Source organism: Epinephelus lanceolatus, chromosome 6 (genome assembly GCF_041903045.1).
Source record: "Epinephelus lanceolatus isolate andai-2023 chromosome 6, ASM4190304v1, whole genome shotgun sequence".
NCBI classification, from domain to species: Eukaryota; Metazoa; Chordata; class Actinopteri; order Perciformes; family Serranidae; genus Epinephelus; species Epinephelus lanceolatus.
Window position 1 is genome coordinate 10,223,328 of NC_135739.1, and position 19,418 is coordinate 10,242,745.

The following is a 19,418-nucleotide window of genomic DNA, read 5'->3' on the forward strand; positions in this document are numbered from 1 at the left end:
AGGCCTCAACAGGTCACAGGTTGCCGAGGCATAGACACAGGATCTCTGGGGTACCTGCACGTCCTATGAATGATTGATCGGATTGGGATCAGGGGAATTTGAAGGCCAGGTTGGCACCTTGAGCTCTTTGTCACGTTCCTGAGCAGTTTCTGCAGTGTGGCATGGTACAGTCTCCTGCTAAGGGGGCCACTGCCATCAGGGAGTGCCGTTGCCATGAGGGGGATACTTGGTCTGCAACAGTGTTTAGGTGTACGGTGTTTGTCAACTGGCATCCACATGAATGCCGGGACCCAAGGTTTCCCAGCAGGAACTTGCACTGTAACAAGATGTAACAAGACGATCCATGTTAATCACTTCACCACCCCTCCATGGGTGGTGGTGGTGGTGGTGGTGGTGGTGTGTCTTCCTCAAGGTCAGGTCCTCCTCAGGCCTGGGAGTTGGAGGGTTCTGCGCAGTATCTTAGCTGTGCCTTGGACTGCACTGTTCTGGACAGAGACCTCAGATGTTGTACCTGGAATCTGTTGGAGCCACTCTCACAGCCCTGCTCGGATCACCACTGTTACCTTTACTCCCCACATCTTTTCCAGCTCCTCTGTCAGTCCTTGGGATTTTTTGAGCTTCTCGTGTTCCTATATATACCCATGTTAGAAAATAAGCTAAAGTGCCCTTGGATACCGCATCTGTAGTGGCCTTATGGTAGATGAAACATGACAAAGTGTGCCCTCTGGGGTGGCTCTAAATGGAAAAGACATGATAAAGAGCCCTCTGGGGTACCCCTCCAGTGGAGAAAACAAAATGAAATGCCCTTTATGGTGGCCTTAATGGAGAAGACAGGATGCAGTGGCATGTATGCTGCCCTACAGGCTAGAAAACTTTCTGGTGTCCCCTTTATTTTTTTTTATATCCATCATTCCATCCATATATCTTGCTGGAGAGAACCGTGGCCTCGTGCCTCATAAAGTGATGCAGATCGCTTAGTGAAAATAGCTTTATTATTTTGAGAAAAAAGAAAGAAAGAAAGAAAGAAAGAAGAGGAAATAAATGCTTATTTATTCAGCATATACAAACTGTAACATACAGAACATGTTGATAGTCTCCAAAAGCAACTTTGGAACAGCCAGAACTGTATGAACAACAAAGTGCAGTGCATGTGGAGTACAGAATGATATCTAATAAAAAAAAAAAAAAAAGAAAAACAAAAGAAGAAGTCGTGTGTGTGTGTGTGTGTGTGTGTGTGTGTGTGTGTGTGTGCGCGCGTGTGCAACATCAACATATAAACCAGTGTTTTGCCTACATTTAGTATATTTTTGAGTCAGGATCACCTGAAACATGCTGGTTTATCAAATAAGATAACGTAACAGCAGACCTGAACAACACTGCACATTTCAGCAAACGAGACATGGTGGCATTTACAGTGTATGGATACATTCATTAGCTTGTCGTACACAACTGTCACCTATAGGAGTCATCCAAATGTGAAAAGAGGAGAAAAAGACGCACACAATATTTGTTTCAGGTTCCAATTTTTGACAGTGCGTGACCCCAATCATCTCAAATTCAACAGTGTGTCAGTGCAAACATTTACCATCCATTTCAAATACAAATGAAGGGCAACATCCGTTTATTTTTTACTGAATGTTTTTTCCCCCCCAATTAACATTTATTTTCTAATCTCAAGAACATACATGAGGTTGGTGAAGTTGTCTTTTGTGCCCGAGAAAGAACCAAGAGCTCCAGTTATTCATACAAACAACACAGAAGTACTTTTTTCCAAGTAAATCCCAGTTTCTGTTCAGTCCAGGTTCAGCTCAAATGTGGTCATTATGTCCCGCTGCATAGTCATGTCAATGCCAGACATCTGTAAAGAGAAAACAAACCACAGATTGGTTGTTTAAACCTCATTTTACTACAAAAAACAAATTAGCCCTCAAGCATGGATGAGGGTACTCACAGCCTCTCGCCTGCGACGTTCTTGCTCCCTCTTGCGGGCCATCTCTCTTTGCCTATCGACTGAGGACTGCGTGGTTAGAGGTTGGGTTTCTGTGGGAGACTTTGGCTTATGTGTCTCAACATCTTTAGGTGCGTCGAGGACACCTTCTGTACAATCAGGTGAATCAGGATCCTCCTTAATAGGCTGTGAATTTGTTTCTGCTTTACAAGTGGCTGGTAAGCTAGAAGGAAAATGACCGTATTAACTAAAATTAATTCTTAAAATCATCCACCAGGCTTTAACAGAGAAATGCTCCTTTGGTTTATAGGTACTTTTTCAAAAACTGGGATTTGGGTAGTCTAAATTATGCTGAAAAATGTAGTGGCATCTTTTAAACCTTGTCTAAGGGCAGCATTTTTAAGCTCGACTCCACCTGTCCTGGTTTTTCAAATGGAAACACCCACTCAGCTGTAGGCAAAAAGCAGTGACATAGGTTAGAGTGCTGATAATAATAATAATAATAATAATAATAATAATAATAATAATAATAATAATACTACTACTACTACTACTACTAATAATAATAATAATAATAATAATAATAATGATAATGACGGAAAGGGTTTGTTCAAATTTTTTGAAATGGGGTTGTTTGAGGTTTTCAATCCATAATCAGTGTATTACCTACAGTAGATCCTACAGTAGACCTTCCAAACCATGAAAGTCGCTTGTCTCCTGCTGCCTTGTTTGGTTACTGCGTGACTTTTGGATGTGAACTAACGGGGCATTCACAGCAGTGTATCATTATGCACCCATACCAGTTAGAAGGTTGAGACAAATACTCGAATGAAACAAGTATCATCTGAGTAAAATGTGTCAATATCCGTTCTCGTGATGACGGAAAATCCTCACTTGGGTAGCCATGTGCAATCTCTTACTCTTCAAATCAAAAAATGATCTGAAGCTTAGGATGCATTCACACTGGCGCTATGTGGTCCACTTTAAACAAACCCTGATCGGCTTCTACGGATAGTTCGGTTCGTTTGGAGTGGTGTGAACGTTCATGCGAACTCTGGTGCGGAAACCAAACGAGCGAACCCTGGTCCGCTTGAAAACTGTGGTTCTCGGTTCACTTGCAATTGAACCCTGGTGTTTTTCACTTACAGTGGGAAATGCAAAAGGACTATCCAGCGAACGAAACAGAGGAAGGGAACCAAAGAGAGGAAGTGACGTAGAGCGCAGTGCATTTTGGCGTTTGGTGCTTTTGTGGTGACCAAGCGGCTGAAGAGGATGGATTTCCGTTTTTGGTCCTGGCCAATCGAGCAGGGTTTTCTCCTTCCTCATGCTTTTTTTCTTCCTGGACAGTGGTCGTATTGGGCAATACCGCCCGCAAACGAGCAGCTCTTGTAACTGCGTGACGTTGTCCAGGCGGTTTGGTCCGCTTTAAAAAGTGCAGTGTGAAAGGGAACCGAACCAAATGAAGATGTGAAATTCTTCGCCATTGCCCGCCCAATCGTACCAAGTCGCCCAGACTATCCTGGTGTGAATGCACCCTAAATCTTGAGATTGTTTTGTTAATAGATTTGTCCTATATAATAAATATAACAACTGATCAACCCAAATCAATTTCAAGCTTAAGACAGATAAGACTTTGCAATAATTTAACTGTACAACACTCTTCTATCTATGTTTTTAAGCAGTGTCTTTGCCCCATTTTAACAACAAATTTCACTTTCCGTGTGAGCACCAAAATACACAGAAAGCTAGCATAGCATCAGCTAACTACACTAAATAACACAGTGCCACAGGAACAAAATTGGTTAACGCCTTACTGTGTCATTGGAGCACTAAAAAAGGTTGAGGCTGGTTAAACTTTTCGTCAAGACCATCAACAGCGACATGTTTCAGGTGTCAAGTTGTAGCTTCATGTCACCAGCTTCCATTGAAAAGAAACTGTAGTCTGTTGCTGTGTCGCTCTTAGTCTGAATGCAGCATTAACACAATTAACACAAAAGCCAAAGAAGACTTGGCTCAGTCACGAAGAGGCACATTAGGGGGGTTTTATATGAAGCAACATCAACATGCAGAAACCTATGTCTGGTCGGGTGGGAATTGTTTTAGTAAGGTCTTGGGAAAATAGGATTTTGACACTAAAATATATGTACTTCAACCAAAATTTGAATGTTTGGATTTAAATACATAAAGAAAATGATTTAAAATCCTCATAAATAATACATTATGGACCCACTTTTCAATAAAGAAATTAAATTCAGAAGTAAATCTGATGTATTTGCTGAATACCTGCTCTTTTCAGAAACCTCCTTCTCCTTGTTGTCCTCCATCTGTTTCTTCTTCAGTGCTTTTTCACGCTCTTCCTTTTCTATGGCGGCCTTACGGAACTGCTGAAAACTCTCCTTTGAGGACTTGATTGCAGTTGCAGTGACTGACTGTCTCACCAGTTTGGCCCAAGACTCAGCATTTTTTAGAACGATGTCCTAAACAAGATAAATCACCATGTTTACTTACAATCCATTTCCAGTGTGGTGGGAATTGGTGGCACCAACTAGGATCATCTTTAAAGCTGCGTTAACTGATTTCTGTCCAATAAAAAGGACAGAAAAACATTGTCTTATCAACTGTGTCCATCTGTTGTAATTAATCCTCATTGGTGCAACCCTCCCTCGGCATCCTGATCGCCAAAATCATTCAACATTCCAGGAAAATGATGTCAACACTTGTTTGTAATTATAAACTCAGTTAAACAATGCTAACCTTTTTGGGATGTTTTTCCTCTTCAGCAGATTTACTTGCTTCATTAGTGTAAGGCACATTAGTCGGCTGACTGTCGGGAAGATCCTCAGGGTACCCGGAATCTGGCAGAATTACTTTCAAAATAAGTGTTCTGCTTAAGTATTAGTTATTTCAAAATAAATGCTGATGTAAAAGTAGGCGCTCACCTAGCGACTTACTGGACGTGGTCTCATCTTTGGACTGCAGTGGGCTGTCTCTCAAAGGGGACAGCACAGGGCCTGGCTGAAAGTTGACATTGAGTTTTAACATTTAAAATCTTCATGTCCTTCTTCATGTCATTGAGAGCAATGAGAGCACCACGTCTTTACACTCCGCTATAAACAGCAGCAGCGTGATAAGGCACTGGGTGTGAATTCTGCGCCTAGTACTGCCAGTTTGGCCTTTTTTTCCTGGAGCGCTGAGAATGTGAAAATGTCTAACTTAAGGTAAAAACACCGCGCCCATCACTGTCACTTCAGCCGTTAAATCACAGCAGAGGAGGGACAAATACCACAAAGACAACTGTCACATCCTACATGTACAAGTGCTGATGAACAACAATGGAGGTTAATTTCCTGTCACCCAAAGCAAGTACTCTACCTTGTGTTGAAGTGTAGCCTGGTTCCAGACCATAGACCCCGCCCACTCAACTGAGTAGGCTTGCATCTCTGGTCTGGCATACTTCAATGAATTTGCGATTTATCTTGTCCAAATGATGGACGGACCAATGAACGCCGGGGGTGGGGGCGGGTCTAGCGAATAGCCAATCAGCACCACGCTGATGTCAAGCTGTACGCCGGTGGGTAACTGGTGAGGATAGCAACAATGGCGACCGCTACAGATCCTACAGACTACATTAACGATGCTATCGAGGTATTTCGCCACTACTCGTGTTAATGGAGGACCAAATTAAGGAAGCTGCTAAACTGGATTTAATGGAGATGCAGCTGGGCGTGCACGACGACGGAGACATTTTAAACGGGCAATGCTCGCTTGTTTTCGGCACCCCTGATGCATGGATACTAATGACGTCAGATTCTGGGTGAGTCGTTGATCTCTACTGATTGGTTAGGGAAAAATCAAATCCTCCCCCCCTTGTAAATCGCCTTCAATGGAGGCGATGTCAGACTGAAGGCTCTGGGAGCTTCAGTCTGACACTCAGGCTAGTTGAAGTGTATACGTGAGGATATTTGGAAACATAGCAACCAGACACAAACAAAGCGTCTCAGCTAAAAAAGCCGCACTTCCAAAGTGCTCTCAAACGCTCCCAGCTGGCTGTTTCCTGAGGAGCGCCTGGCATTTCCAGCTGGGAGAAAAACACTTTGGTGGACACGGCCCCTTCAGAGTGCTCTGTAAATGCAACTTGGCCATGTGTATGATATAACAAGAGCTCAACAGCTACCATGAAGTGTTGATTTTAAGGTTATTCACACTGTCAAAGGGGTTACACATAGAGCCTTTTCCACTAAATAAACATGCGTCGTTTGATCTCATTTATATGCAGGTCATTTAAAAAGGTACAGTCCAAGTGTTTCAGTAGAAGTACCTCAAATCTGGTGGCAGCCCAGTCCAGCAACACTCCTGGAGAGGCCATGGGGGATAAAAGTGCAGACAAATCTGCCAAACAATAAAGGACAGATATTGATCAGAGGCATGTGAGAAGAAAAGAGCTACTGTGCGCTTATAAAAACGTACAGCATGAGCTAGTGCACAGTAAAATCAAGCTAGGGCAGGAAGAAGCAGCATGAGATGGAGTGAAATAGGGGCAGTAATTGACTGGTCCCTTCCTGTTCAGCTTCATTAGAACAGAGTGTAAGTGAGCCAGTTTTCACTTCCTGAACTTTTGTTTCTGAAGGACACTGAGCATATGGGGCAATTAAAGGGGAACAGGCTGCCTGGGCTGGGCTGAACAGGCACTGGAAGAGGTTTACTTGATGTGGAGCTGCATCAGTGAGGGAGGAATAAGGAATCTCAATGAGGTATTTGTTAAAAGAGCTGACAAAGCTGATCTGAGAGTGTGAGTGAGGGTGAGTACGGGGTTTTTGGGAGGTATTAATGCTGCTCTGGCACAAAAGGCTGGGAAAGAAACGAGAGGATAATGCAGAACTAAGAAAAACAAACATGGGGTTAATGTAAACAGTCTCACCTCAGCATCAGAAAGACAAAAACGTATATTCATTTGAAGTGATATCAAGTTGAAGCAAAAGGTGACCCAGTTTTTCTGAGCCCAAGGCTTACACACTTCCATTGTCTTAATGAAAATCACTATTTTAAAATCATCCTGTAAATTTAACATGCATTTCCTGCCAAACTTCGATTCTACCTTAGTGTAGTGACAAGAGGACAAATGTGAGCAGTACCTGGTGGTGATAGAGTCAGCCCATCACAGGTCTGGTCTTCACTACGGTGTGCTGGGGGGCCTTTGGTTTCTGCTGCCGACAACTGCACAGCAAGAGGGGGCTGACAGGTCTTGACCGAGGCTTTTGTCAGATCTTTTGTCTCCATTTTCTGCTTGCCACAGGCAGCGCGAGTCACCTTTGACTTAAGAAGAAGGGACATTTTTACTTTTGATTGTAACCAGCATGATTATCTCATCATGAATCTCTTGATTTCATTGAGCAAATACTGAATGTATTTACCTTCTTCTTCACCTTTTGGCAAGAGTCTTTAGTTTTTGGCTTCTTTGTTTTTGGCACTGAAAGACATGCACATTAATAATTCACAGTCTACAGAGTGAGGAGTCATAATTGCTCAGCTTTCTGCTAACTGAAGCCAAAAGCTCACATCTGCAGCTTATTCAAGTTGATATTTATGTAGCTAGCTAGAGCCTTGAGTCACATTATGTCCTATGCCTCGCTATCCGCTACTACAGACCACCTCGCCGGGAGGAGCGTAGGCAGCAGTTCCGGAGACAAACCCCCAGTTAGCATCTGCAGCAACTAGAACTCAGCCAGCAACTGGGAACATGACATGTGCACCTGTTTCATGTGGACAGAGTATTAAAAGTTGTGTGTGCAATTAAAGGATAACTTCGGTATTTTTCAACCTGGGCCCTATTTCCCCATCTATATGTGTGCGTATGATTCATAGGTACAACTCATTTTAAAATTGGTTCAGTATTGAGGGAGGTGGATGCAGCCGGCAGCCGCGAGGTAGATATGGGGGCAAATGCGTCCCCTATAAGTTTGCGCATTAAAAGTGCTTTTTTTCGCCACTGACCGGTTCAGATCACCAGTGCTATCTCTGTAAATAGCATACTAAGCGTTTCCCTTACCCTTCACTTCCTCCTGGCTGTGTGTGACGTCATCATGCGAGAGCTTTGCTTGTTGCCGGAAGAAAACAACAATTCTAGGTATCAGTATTGCATGCATCAAGACATATTAGTTATACTTACTTGATGGATAGTTGACCATTTGGTCTCTGTGGTTTTGGCCGCCTCCTCCAATTTATTTTGGGCACATGAAAAAAGGTATCCAGCACTGCCCTGTTGATCAGAGGGGGGAAATCCTCTAACGTAGTTACACAGCGTTTGGTAGTTTCTGTATCATCACAGGACACATCGAGACCATGAATATTGGGCAACAGGTCCCACTCGTTGCAACAGAGACATTCTTCCTCTGTGGGCATGGAGTCACAGCAACCACAGGAGCACCACCAGTCCTCAGAGATTCGCTTAGTATGCTATTTACAGAGATAGCACTGGCGATCTGAACCAATCAGTGGCGAAAAAAGCATTTTTAATGCGCAAACTTATACGGGACGCATTTGCCCCCATATCTACCTCGCGGCTGCATCCGCCTCCCTCAATGCTGAACCAATTTTCAAACGAGTTGTACCTATGAATCATACGCACACATACACATGGGAAAATAGGGCCCAGGTTGAAAAATACCTAAGTTATCCTTTAAGTCTGACTCACCAGATGTAGACTGAGACTGTAAGCCTGCCACTGGGCTGCTGATTTCAGCCAGCATTCTCCCTCCCTTCCGCTATATGCCTGTTACCATTTCCAAACAACAACCTCCAAGCTAACAACTTACACGCTAAACACTAATTTCATGGACGTTCCAATCTATTCCACATTACTAAAGCTTCTCTGATATCGTTGTAATAATTTTCTGCTAGAGCTACATAGAGTCATCTGTGGTTTCAACTGGTCTGTTGAGCTCCTCCCGAGCTGAAGTAGAGTCAGGCTTCATCTCTAGGGTTACGATCATCAGATTATGTTTGTCTTTTCTACAACTTAAAATTGAATCATGTGACTGTTAATGTCTTTGTGGCGTTTTCTTTTGCAGAGAAATTTTAATGACAGTACTCAGCTCCCCCACATGCAAATGTTCCACTAAAACAAGTTCACCCCTGACACTATTTTGCAAGAGCACCATCGCTGCATCCTGGTGAGTGCAGCCCAAGATGACTGTGATTGGTTTAAAGAAACAAAAACAAGCCAGTGTGTTTTTTCCCCCACTATAGCAGAAAGATAATCGGTGATTCCAAATCCTTCTCTAGCGCTGACACAAGACTAGTGTAAAATAGACAAAGACCAAACACCTGATGAATGTGCAAAAACATAAAACAATTTAATATGTGGTGTGCAACCAAGAGACAGCTTTGAAAGGTAGAGGTAAGGCACCCAGGTGAATAAATGACCCACAGCTTATTTCTCATTTTAAGAAAGGAGAGTGGACTATGGTGAACCAAAGGCAGGTGAGGGTATAATGCTAAACGGGAAAGCAGCTAACCTGATTCAGAGTCACTGCTATCAGAAGTGCTAGAATGACTACTGCTGCTGCTGCTGGAGCTGCTTTCAGAGCTGGACGAAGAGCTGCTGCTGCTGCTGCTGCTGCTGTCACTGAGGCGTGAAGGGCAGCCGAGGTCAGGAGCTGCCACGGGTTTAGCTGTTCACAAAAGAGAGGTAAAGTGTCATTTTTACATTTAATGCCTCACGAGTGGAAGCCCAACTGTGACAATTACATTGCTAATCAAATTCAGATTTTACCTGATTGCTTTTTTTTCTTAATTGAGTGCTGCTCTTTAGCGGCAACCTGAGGTGTCCTGACATCCTTTAGTTTTCCAGGCGGTGGTCCTTCTGTAGGCTTCACCTGCTTTTTTTCTGAGGACAGAAGAAATAATAACCCTACATTTTTAAAAGGTGCATTTGCTGACAGGAAGATTAAGCAAAGCAGGAGGACCGAGCTGTACTTACGGCCAGTTTTCTTGTTGCATTTTCTCAGACATGCTGCAACAAACCTCTGCAGGGCTCTCAGTGTGGAAGGCTTGAGTATTTCAAAGTCAACCTCAATATCCTCGAGAGATGATTTTCGCAGACAGGACTCCCTGGCATGAATGATCTTCACCAACTTGCCCAGTTTGTCACCAGGCAGCTTGTTGATGTCTATTTTCAACTGCCTTTTCTCCTCGTAGCTCACCGGTGCTGATGAGACCTCATCCTTGCATTTCAAAGGTACTCCATGAATACTGTGTCTGTTGCCATGCCTAGACGTACAAATGAAACATCTAATGTTAACGTTAGCACATGGGGAATACTCAGTTTAACATTAGTATGACATATAAACCATATTAATTGGAGCTTACTTACAAAGTAGAGATCTTGTGGTTGGCTTTTTCTACAATAGATTTGTACTTTGATGACTTGTGTTTTAGTCGAGCGATGTCCTTCTCTTTGGCTCTCTTTTCCTTTTTCAACTTGTCTTTCTTCTTCGGTTTCAGCAGGGGCTCTTGGGCAAGTCTTTTCAGCTGGTCGCTGACAGCTTTCAACTGCAAAGCCAGCCATTAATGAGCCAATTAGGTTAAAATGCACTGAAGCGAATAACTGCTCAAAAGCCATTTGCACTGTTACTGGCATGAATACACCCACCCGCTCCTCTAGATTGGCCAGCTGCACGGCCACCTCCTCTGATGGACTCTCCGCCTCTACGGAGCTCTCGGTTTCAGAACTTTCTGAAGTTGACACACTTCCAGCTCCGTCTCCTTGTCTCTTGTCAGCTCGATGATGAGGTATGGAACAACCCTCTGCTTCTTGGGGAACTTTCAGATATCGGGCCTCAAAAACTTCCTGTTGATAGAAACAACTGTTTTTTGCCATTTGCCAGTATTAATTATCTAAAGCCTACTCCATTTCTGATCCTTTGTGTATTGTTACCTTTTGTGTTCACGTATGCCAGCTGTAATATGGCGTGCAACACTGGAACCAATCCATATTGCACAGTGTTGCCAACAATCAAACAAATAAACAGTGACAGTTAATGATATCTATATTTACAGCGCGTCTACGTTGCCAAAGAGAATAGAGACGCCTTCCCCTACAAAAAATGTCACTATTTTAGCAACATTTAACAAGTGCACCACACCTATGAAGTGTTACTGTTGCTTGTCAACAGCATTTACAACATTTACAACCTCTCAGCATTTACACCTCGACATCATTAACACCTCTGCGTTTCGTTTATTCTGGGGATATAAAAGGCTGTTCAAACCTTCCTGCCACCACTGTGTCTCAACAGATACAATGCTAAAACACAAAAGAGCACAATTAAAAACATCACATAAAGTAGGTAACAAACATAACTTATGGTACCATGTGGAGTTTTTGACCACTAGTTGTGCTACGGAGCAATCATGTTAGGTATGTGCCCCAGTTTTGTTCTGCCTTGTAAGCCTGTTTGGGCATCTATTGATGTATGATGCTAAATTAATATTAGAATACAGACTCACCCCCCAAAATCTGAGTAGATTTTTGTTGTTGGACATAATTTAATCAATCTAAATGTCAATATGTTTCAGCACCATTTAGTTGGACATATTTCTCAGTATGGCATTATGATGATCACTTTGAGAATTTATCAGGAGTCATGTAAAAGTCATCTGAAAATTGGCAGGCAAGTCTAGTCGCAACCATGCCAGCAGTCCAAAGAGCAAAAACCTAAGTGTGTCATTGTAAATTGATGATCAAAAAATTTGCTAGCTTATCCAAAAAGTGTAGCTGACAAGAATGCGCATCTGGCACATAACACTCGGTGTGAGGCAGGTTTAAAAAAAAAAGAAAAAACACTTTTAGGGAGTCCTGTGTCAACAAAGGCAAAGCATGCCAGCGAGCTCAGGTGAACGTACACAATGTAGGTTTCAAATTCTTCCGAAAATTGTGTTAGCAGAAGCTCTATGATGAATATATTCAGAAACACACTAACTATAAAACTAGCTTTGTTTATAATAAAACTCCATTTGGTACCTTTTAGTATTGCCATACTGATTGGACCGAACAAAAAAATAAAATAAAATCTATACCTGCAGCTGTCTCGCCATGTAGACGACCTCATGCGATGGTGGATTGTATTTGTAACAGTTTGAGAACATCAGTCGGACATCATCAGCAAATTCCTTTGCATTTGCATACTCCCGTTGATCCATTTTTTTCTGAGGAGACGAAACATTATGGAAAACTCATCTGACTTATATTCAAAATAATGTTGCGTAATAATTTTCATCGTCATATTCATCTTACCCTGATGGTGCTCAGGTCCATCGGCTGCTTGATGATGTCATGGTAGTCGTGCAAGCCCAAAGCCACAGCATCAACGGGGGTGTAAAAGGGCCATGCGTATGGGTAGTGTCTCTTGGAGAGCATCTCCTTCAGGATATCGTTACAGTATCGGAGCTGCTCGGACAGTCTGACCTTCTTGCTCTCTACGGCAGGCAAGTCTTTCTTTGGAGCTTTGACCGGCCTTCTTCTGGAGAATAATGTACAAGGTGCTGCATGATCCCCACAAGCAGACACCTCGTGACTGGTGACAAGGGAGGTGGTGGAGGTCGTGGGGTCTGCTTTCCTCTTGAAAGCTTTTTTAATCTAAACATTTAGAACAAGGTTACAGTTAATAAGTTGGATAAAGCAGTGGGACAAAGAATGTACAATTTGCTAATTTCATGCAAATGAGAAATTCTGTCTAACACGATAAAGCATTTATTGCACACATCAATAGACTGACATGCAAACCACAGAACGAGCTACTACTGGTGCATTGGACTCAATCATTGATTTTACCTTGTAAAAATTTGGGTAAAAAAGTTATTTATGAACTAGATTTTCTCAACAGCATATTCTGGTTTCTTTTCTTACTGAAATAACGAGCCAAACAACCTCTTTCCTGCAACGTCTCAAACCCTTATGGTCAATTTCAATATTTAAAGTCAGTATTTAAACTGTGTAAGTGCACCTTACCGTTACTGCATCAATTTGTGCAGAGAGCTGGATGGGTGGGATGAATTGAGGCACATCTGGTGGAATAACTGTCACAGTCTGCTGGAGAACAACTTCTGACACAAGGGATCTCTGATGTATTGCACCTGCATGACATGAGGTCAAGTGCGTACATACACAAGAATCAGATACCATTTTAAAATTGGTAAAATTAGGCAGCACACTTCTTTTGTGCCATTGCTGCACTGCAAAGTTCTAACGTGGCAATATTTGGAGGTGTCTGGGACATTGTCAAATACACCTGCAGCAATCATCAAATCATGAAAAATCCAATTACACAGAGTAGCCCAAGATTTTTAAAAAGTAAAACTGGCCCACATCTTAAGAGACTGATGCTGTGTGAGATACCTGCATTCATCTTTTTCCCTTTCACTGGTTCCTTCGCAGTGATTGCCGTGACTTCCCACTCTTCCTTCGGCATTTGGGACACTTTGTGCAAAAAAAGCTTCTCCAGGGTCTGTGCCATAAAAACAATGTCATCTCCAGGCTGTGGAAAAAAAATGTATACATTAGAATTAAATAAAAGCATTCAATGTAGCATGTACTCTTATGGTAACCACAGAAATGTTTTAAATTGATCTTAAGCTCTGTGGTGACCTAACAAAACATCTTTTTGGGTGGGTAAGAGTAGCTACCTCATTTGCATTACAGTATGACAGAACAGCAAGAAGGGTTTGTGAACGATATATCAGTTCACAGACCTACTTCTGCCCTACAAAACCTCCTCACAACTAATTTTCTCTATGTCTGCTATCTCTGGGTGGGCAGTTTGAAATGCCCTTTGCAGTATGTACATGTTGGTGGGTTACAAATAGTGTCCTCTTACCCGATTGTACACGTAGCAGTTGGTGAACATGGTGTTGAAGTCTTCTATACATTCAAGTGCTTTCCAGTAGTAGTTGTTCTGAAGACGCTTCTTGATAGTGCTCAGATCCATAGGCTTTGTAATAATGGTGTAATAATCCTGAAAGACAACAAACACATTGGCATGAATACACCAAAATCTTCCCCTCCCACATCACAGTCTAATGGAAGTTATCCACCAAGACAAAGCCCGCTGACTGCCCCTAATTTGAGGTTCAAACACTGCAATACGATTGTTACAATGAGAGTGAGAAAAAAGCAACACATGTTAGAGTTGTGCTGTGATGCTACAAAAACTACTGTATGACTTACTGGGAGATGCAGCGCCACTGCATCAACTGGCTGGCGAAAGGGCCACGAAAAGTTATGCCTCAGTAAAGCTTTGATCACCACCTTCTCCAGGTACTGTAGCTGATTGGTTACACGTCCAGGGTTCTTGGGATTTATGACCTCTGGCGGAGGGGGGTTTCCACTCACAGTGGGACAGACTTTCACATCAGACATTGTGTCATCCAAAAGGCCATGAAGGGGGGAGCAGTCCGTAGTAGGCTTTGCTGTGACTTAGTGTTCATCACACGTTTTCCTGAACAAGGAGTAAAGAGCAGTTTCCAGTGCTTCAGTGAAGAAGTAAACTGGGGATAACATTATGAAAACAAAAATTAATTCAGTTAAAGTATCTCTTCTGTCTTTATGCCTTACATCTGACATCCTTAAACCTGGACCCTACATTACCCATAATACAACCGGACCACCAACAGTTGAGCTCATCATCCATATGTTAGCTAGTAGCAGCTAATGGTTTTAATTTACTTAATACCATATAAAAACAAAAATCATTTATTAACCATTAATACATGCTAATAACATGTATTGTTTCTGCAGCGTCAAATGTGTATCAATCCACAGCAGAAAATAGTCCCACCAAAAATGCAGTATTTACTGCTGTTTGAGTAAAGTTTGCTAAAAACCACAGTGCCCAGCTGTCTTAAAAAATGGCTGATGAAATGAGGTTTTTGTTTTAGTTACGGGATATGCCTTAATTATGTCTGTGAGTTTAACTGCTTCCTGTGAAAAACCGAATAGCTATCAAAGTGTGTCTAAAAATGTCAGTCAAATGGACAGCAACACCTACATAGGAGTGCAGTGGATGCTCAGGAGCATCTTGCCTGCTAAACATGGTAATACTGCCACCTACAGCATCTCTCACAAACTTTTCCATTCCGCATTTTAGCCCAGCAAAAAAAAAAAAAAAAAAAGACCATGAAAGACCCATGATTCTAACGGGCATTTTGAATATTTTAGATGGTAAAGCACTAAAGTATTAACAAATATTCCATGCCACACTGTGTTTTTAATTTTTTTTTTTTTTTTTTTTGTCAAACATACCACTTATTTTCATTTCAAACCCCATCTCATATCAATTCACATTCCAAGTTCTGTTTACTTACACTGCCTGGCCAAAAAAAAGTCGCCACCTGGATTTAACTAAGCAAATAGGTACGAGCCTCCTATTGGATAATTACTGCATGGGCGATTATCTTTCAGCTGGCAACAAGTTATTTAACCCCAACTGGTGCAATGAGTTGCTTCTCATTTCCTAAACAACCATGTCGAAAGACACATCCCGTGGTCGTGGAAAAGATGTTAGTCTGTTTGAGAAGGGTCAAATCATTGGCATGCATCAAGCAGAGAAAACATCTAAGGAGATTGCAGAAACTACTAAAATTGGGTTAAGAACTGTCCAATGCAGTATTAAAAACTGGAAGGATAGTGGGGACCCATCGTCTTCGAGGAAGAAATGTGGCCGGAAAAAAATCCTCAATGATCGTGATCGGCGATCACTTAAATATTTGGTGAGATCAAATCGAAGAAAAACAACAGTAGAACTCAGGGCTATGTTTAATAGTGAAAGTAAGAGCATTTCCACACGCACAATGCGAAGGGAACTCAAGGGATTGGGACTGAACAGCTGTGTATCCTTAAGAAAACCACTAATCAGTGAGGCTAACTGGAAAAAAGGCTTCAATTTGCTAGGGAGCATAAAGATTGGACTCTGGAGCAATGAAGAAGGTCATGTGGTCTGATGAGTCCAGATTTACCCTGTTCCAGAGTGATGGGCGCATCAGGGTAAGAAGAGAGGCAGATGAAGTGATGCACCCATCATGCCTAGTGCCTACTGTACAAGCCTGTGGGGGCAGTGTTATGATCTGGGGTTGCTGCAGTTGGTCAGGTCTAGGTTCAGCAACAGTATGTGCTCAAAGAATGAGGTCAGCTGACTACCTGAATATACTGAATGACCAGGTTATTCCATCAATGGATTTTTTCTTCCCTGATGGCACGGGCATATTCCAAGATGACAATGCCAGGATTCATCGGGCTCAAATTGTGAAAGACTGGTTCAGGGAGCATGAGACATCATTTTCACACATGGATTGGCCACCACAGAGTCCAGACCTTAACCCCATTGAGAATCTTTGGGATGTGCTGGAGAAGGCTTTGCGCAGCGGTCAGACTATCATCATCAATGCAAGATCTTGGTGAAAAATTAATGCAACACTGGATGGAAATAAATCTTGTGACATTGCAGAAGCTTATCGAAACAATGCCACAGCGAATGCGTGCCGTAATCAAAGCTAAAGGCGGTCCAACAAAATATTAGAGTGTATGACCTTTTTTTTTGGTGGTGACTTTTTTTTTGGCCAGGCAGTGTATTTCCATTTTATTTTTTCATTTTAAAAGGATAAATTACAATACTTTAACACAAGAATATTTTTTGTGAAGTCAAGCACATTTTTGTGCTTTTGTTGGGTGCATATGTAGGCACAAAGTGAATTTCAATACCATATGACCGAGGCAACTAGCAACTAAATAATGACCTCCTTTACAGTCTGCCATGTCATACTTATTTAATTGCAAGATTGAAGGTCAAATGCTAATCCACATTCATAGTCATTTCACACAGGAAATCATTATGCTGGTAAAGCATAGTCATGTTTTTAGACATACTACAGCTGAAACAATGGCTGACACAACAATTATAAGGAGTATAGACGTAATAACAATAATAATAATTTAGTTAATTAAAACAATAATGAAAATAATCATATGTTGCTGAACTTACAAAGTTAAAACAAATTTAAGGTGTAACACTATCCTACTATCGATGCATGACATGCAAAAGGTTGTTTGTTGTCTGTCTGACAGAAACAGCTATCCAAAGGTAGACCCAGATCAAATAAATTATCCTTTAAGTACTCTTTAACTCTTACGATCCAATATTCAAAAGTAACATAATGCAACTAAGTAAATAAAGTGTTCGACTCTATTTCCAGTTGAAGAATCAACACACCAACTGTTTCAACCACACCAAGATGGTGTGATTGCAAAAATATGCTGTCAAGGTTCAGCAGCCTCAAAAATAAAATAAAACAATAAAAGATCAGCCTAATTGATGAAGGTCATCTCTCTCTCGTCTCTCTCTCTTTTGATATCTAAAGTACTAGTGTTAAACGCTGTAGCACAAGGCACATTTTATTCTATTTTAACGTAAATTTAATTTCTATTTTACTGCTTTATATTTACATACTTTTATTCTTACATCTTATAATAGTTTATTGTTTACATCAGCACAACTGTAACGAATTATCATTCACTCGGGAATCAATAAAGTATTTCTGATTCTGAAAGTGAAGCATCACTTTACCTGCCTCAAAAAATGTTCATTTGTGTTACCAGTAGGCTACAGCTTAAACTTCTCGCTAATTATTAAATTCATCTTACAATGAGATGTGTAAGGTGTTGCAAGCATGGCTGAATCTAAGATAAGCCTTTATTGATCACCAGCAGGGAAACTCAGGTGTTGCAGCAGCAAGCACAGATACGTAAAGTAAAAAAAATAAAACAAAATCAGAGGTAACTGCAACTAGTGTAGAGCAGAATTAAATTCTTAACTATACAAGAGCATTTAAAGACAAGGTTTTGAGGTGAAGTGACAAGTTGCACTGTATGATTGTCTGGTATAATAAGCTCATAATACACATCTTGTTTCCTGAAATTAGTTTTCAATTGTATCGACAGTCTAGCTCCAGAGCCTCCTTACAGATTCATTCAAGACAAGCGTGAGCAGTGTGAATGATTTGATGAATTGTAAAGTACCGTATCGTAAATCTAAATTTGGACAATCAGCTTTTTCCATAAAGGGCCGTTAACTCTGGAACATGTTACCCACTGCAATCAAACTGATTACAGATTTAGAAACCCTCACAACAAAGGTCAAGTGCTGGCTGAAAGCAAACCAGAGCTGTACCCACTCTCAGCCAATTGCACTTGAACATCTGAGGGATATTAATGTGAGTGTGTTGGTGTACTGTGGTGTGTGTATAGTAGTATGTGGATAGTGGTATTTGTATTTTTATTGTGGCTTTCATGTTTAAGTGTATTATGGTTTTATGATGTTTAAAACTGTAGAATTGTAATAAAATTGTAGGCCTTGGGACAAGAGCGGAACATTAGCAAAAGCTATAAACTCTGTGCAACCCATCAGCCCCACACCCTGTATTGGGACTAACGTTATGTTAGATTGCATCGTCCCTATCAAATACATTTAAAAGAAAAATGTACATTAGAATAATATTTACGGCATTCACAAGTATTTCACGGGCAATTCAAGGTGATATAATGTCAAAATCAGTTTGAACGTGAGTATGACCGTGTCAAAGCATGTCTGCATGCTGCGGCTGTTGACATCTCTGGCCAACACGTGAAGCCACCACCACGCCCACTGGTTAGTTAAACAACTTACATTAGCTGAGAGCATGTCCACATGACAAACGAGGGGGCAATGTAGCTAATATTTCGCTTTAAAAAATTCTGTAAAATCAATTTCGTCCTGCGAATTCTTTAAACGACACAACGGTGACCTACGCATTTACGTTAGCTAGCTAACATTTGAAATAAAACCTGCTAAACGTCTCTGAAGGAATGCTAACAGGCGACTTCGGCTGCTTTAGCCTGCTTGCTAGCTAACTGACAGCCGGTACCACAATAAGTAGGTTCTTTAACCTTGTCAACAGCTGTATTATTTCTGCTTTATCTACCGTAGCAGAGGCGATAACGTTACAGCTTACCGAGTGCGTTTTCACCGAATAAAGACGTACAGCTAACGTTAGCATAGCTAGCCTCGCGTAGCTAATAGCTAACGTCTAGCTAGCGTTAGCCGTTAAGATGTTAGCATAACGGGCTTCTTGCCAACTTATAACACTTCTTGCAAATGTGTCACCCATCGGTCGAGTCACACAAGCTACCATGACGTGAGTTTGCATTTTTAAACTAAGGCATCCAGTGAGCATTACCGTGCTAACGTTACCTTACGAGATATCACGGGCTCTTGCGTTCAACCCTTCAGCGGCAGACGTCTCTACGGCAACTGCCTCAAATTTATACCCCTGTGCACAAGGCTCCAGAACTGATTGGCCACAAGTCTAACTACACGTGTTGCACTTTGATTTTCTGCACAAGAAAAGTTGCTCGAAACATTTTCTTTCATGCAAAAAAAAAAAA

The 19,418-nt window shown here is 41.6% G+C and overlaps 1 protein-coding gene across 3 annotated transcripts; it reads right to left on the minus strand.

Annotated features, from left to right (window-relative positions):
• Positions 1-1,037: 1,037 nt before the first annotated feature.
• brdt (bromodomain, testis-specific) lies at positions 1,038-19,280 on the minus strand. Of its 3 annotated transcripts, none has more exons than XM_033622434.2 (20): positions 19,225-19,280; positions 14,172-14,442; positions 13,822-13,959; positions 13,344-13,482; positions 12,957-13,081; positions 12,243-12,584; positions 12,026-12,154; positions 10,599-10,796; positions 10,320-10,498; positions 9,927-10,237; positions 9,720-9,833; positions 9,463-9,618; positions 7,360-7,415; positions 7,081-7,261; positions 6,267-6,337; positions 4,888-4,963; positions 4,703-4,803; positions 4,232-4,425; positions 1,952-2,171; positions 1,038-1,858 (listed from the first exon to the last, which is right to left on the minus strand). In XM_033622434.2, exons 2-20 carry the CDS (start codon positions 14,361-14,363, stop codon positions 1,793-1,795), a joined length of 2,988 nt encoding a protein of 995 aa, XP_033478325.2. In that variant the 5' UTR covers positions 14,364-14,442; positions 19,225-19,280; the 3' UTR covers positions 1,038-1,792. The 3 variants fall into 3 exon arrangements, with proteins under 3 accessions (XP_033478325.2, XP_033478331.2, XP_033478326.2); XM_033622440.2 differs by having other exon boundaries at positions 9,927-10,216; positions 19,225-19,279; XM_033622435.2 differs by having other exon boundaries at positions 19,211-19,271.
• Positions 19,281-19,418: the final 138 nt, after the last annotated feature.

Bases quoted from the DNA above. Each gene is read 5' to 3' on its own strand.
- brdt (XM_033622434.2), bottom strand. From the start codon at position 14,363: ATGTCTGATGTGAAAGTCTGTCCCACTGTGAGTGGAAACCCCCCTCCG. The intron at 10,238-10,319 runs GTAAGTAAGCTC...CGTTAACATTAG, and splicing joins AACCACAAGATCTCTACTTT to ATGTTTCATTTGTACGTCTA. The intron at 4,426-4,702 runs GTTAGCATTGTT...TATCTTGTTTAG, and splicing joins AGGAAAAACATCCCAAAAAG to GACATCGTTCTAAAAAATGC.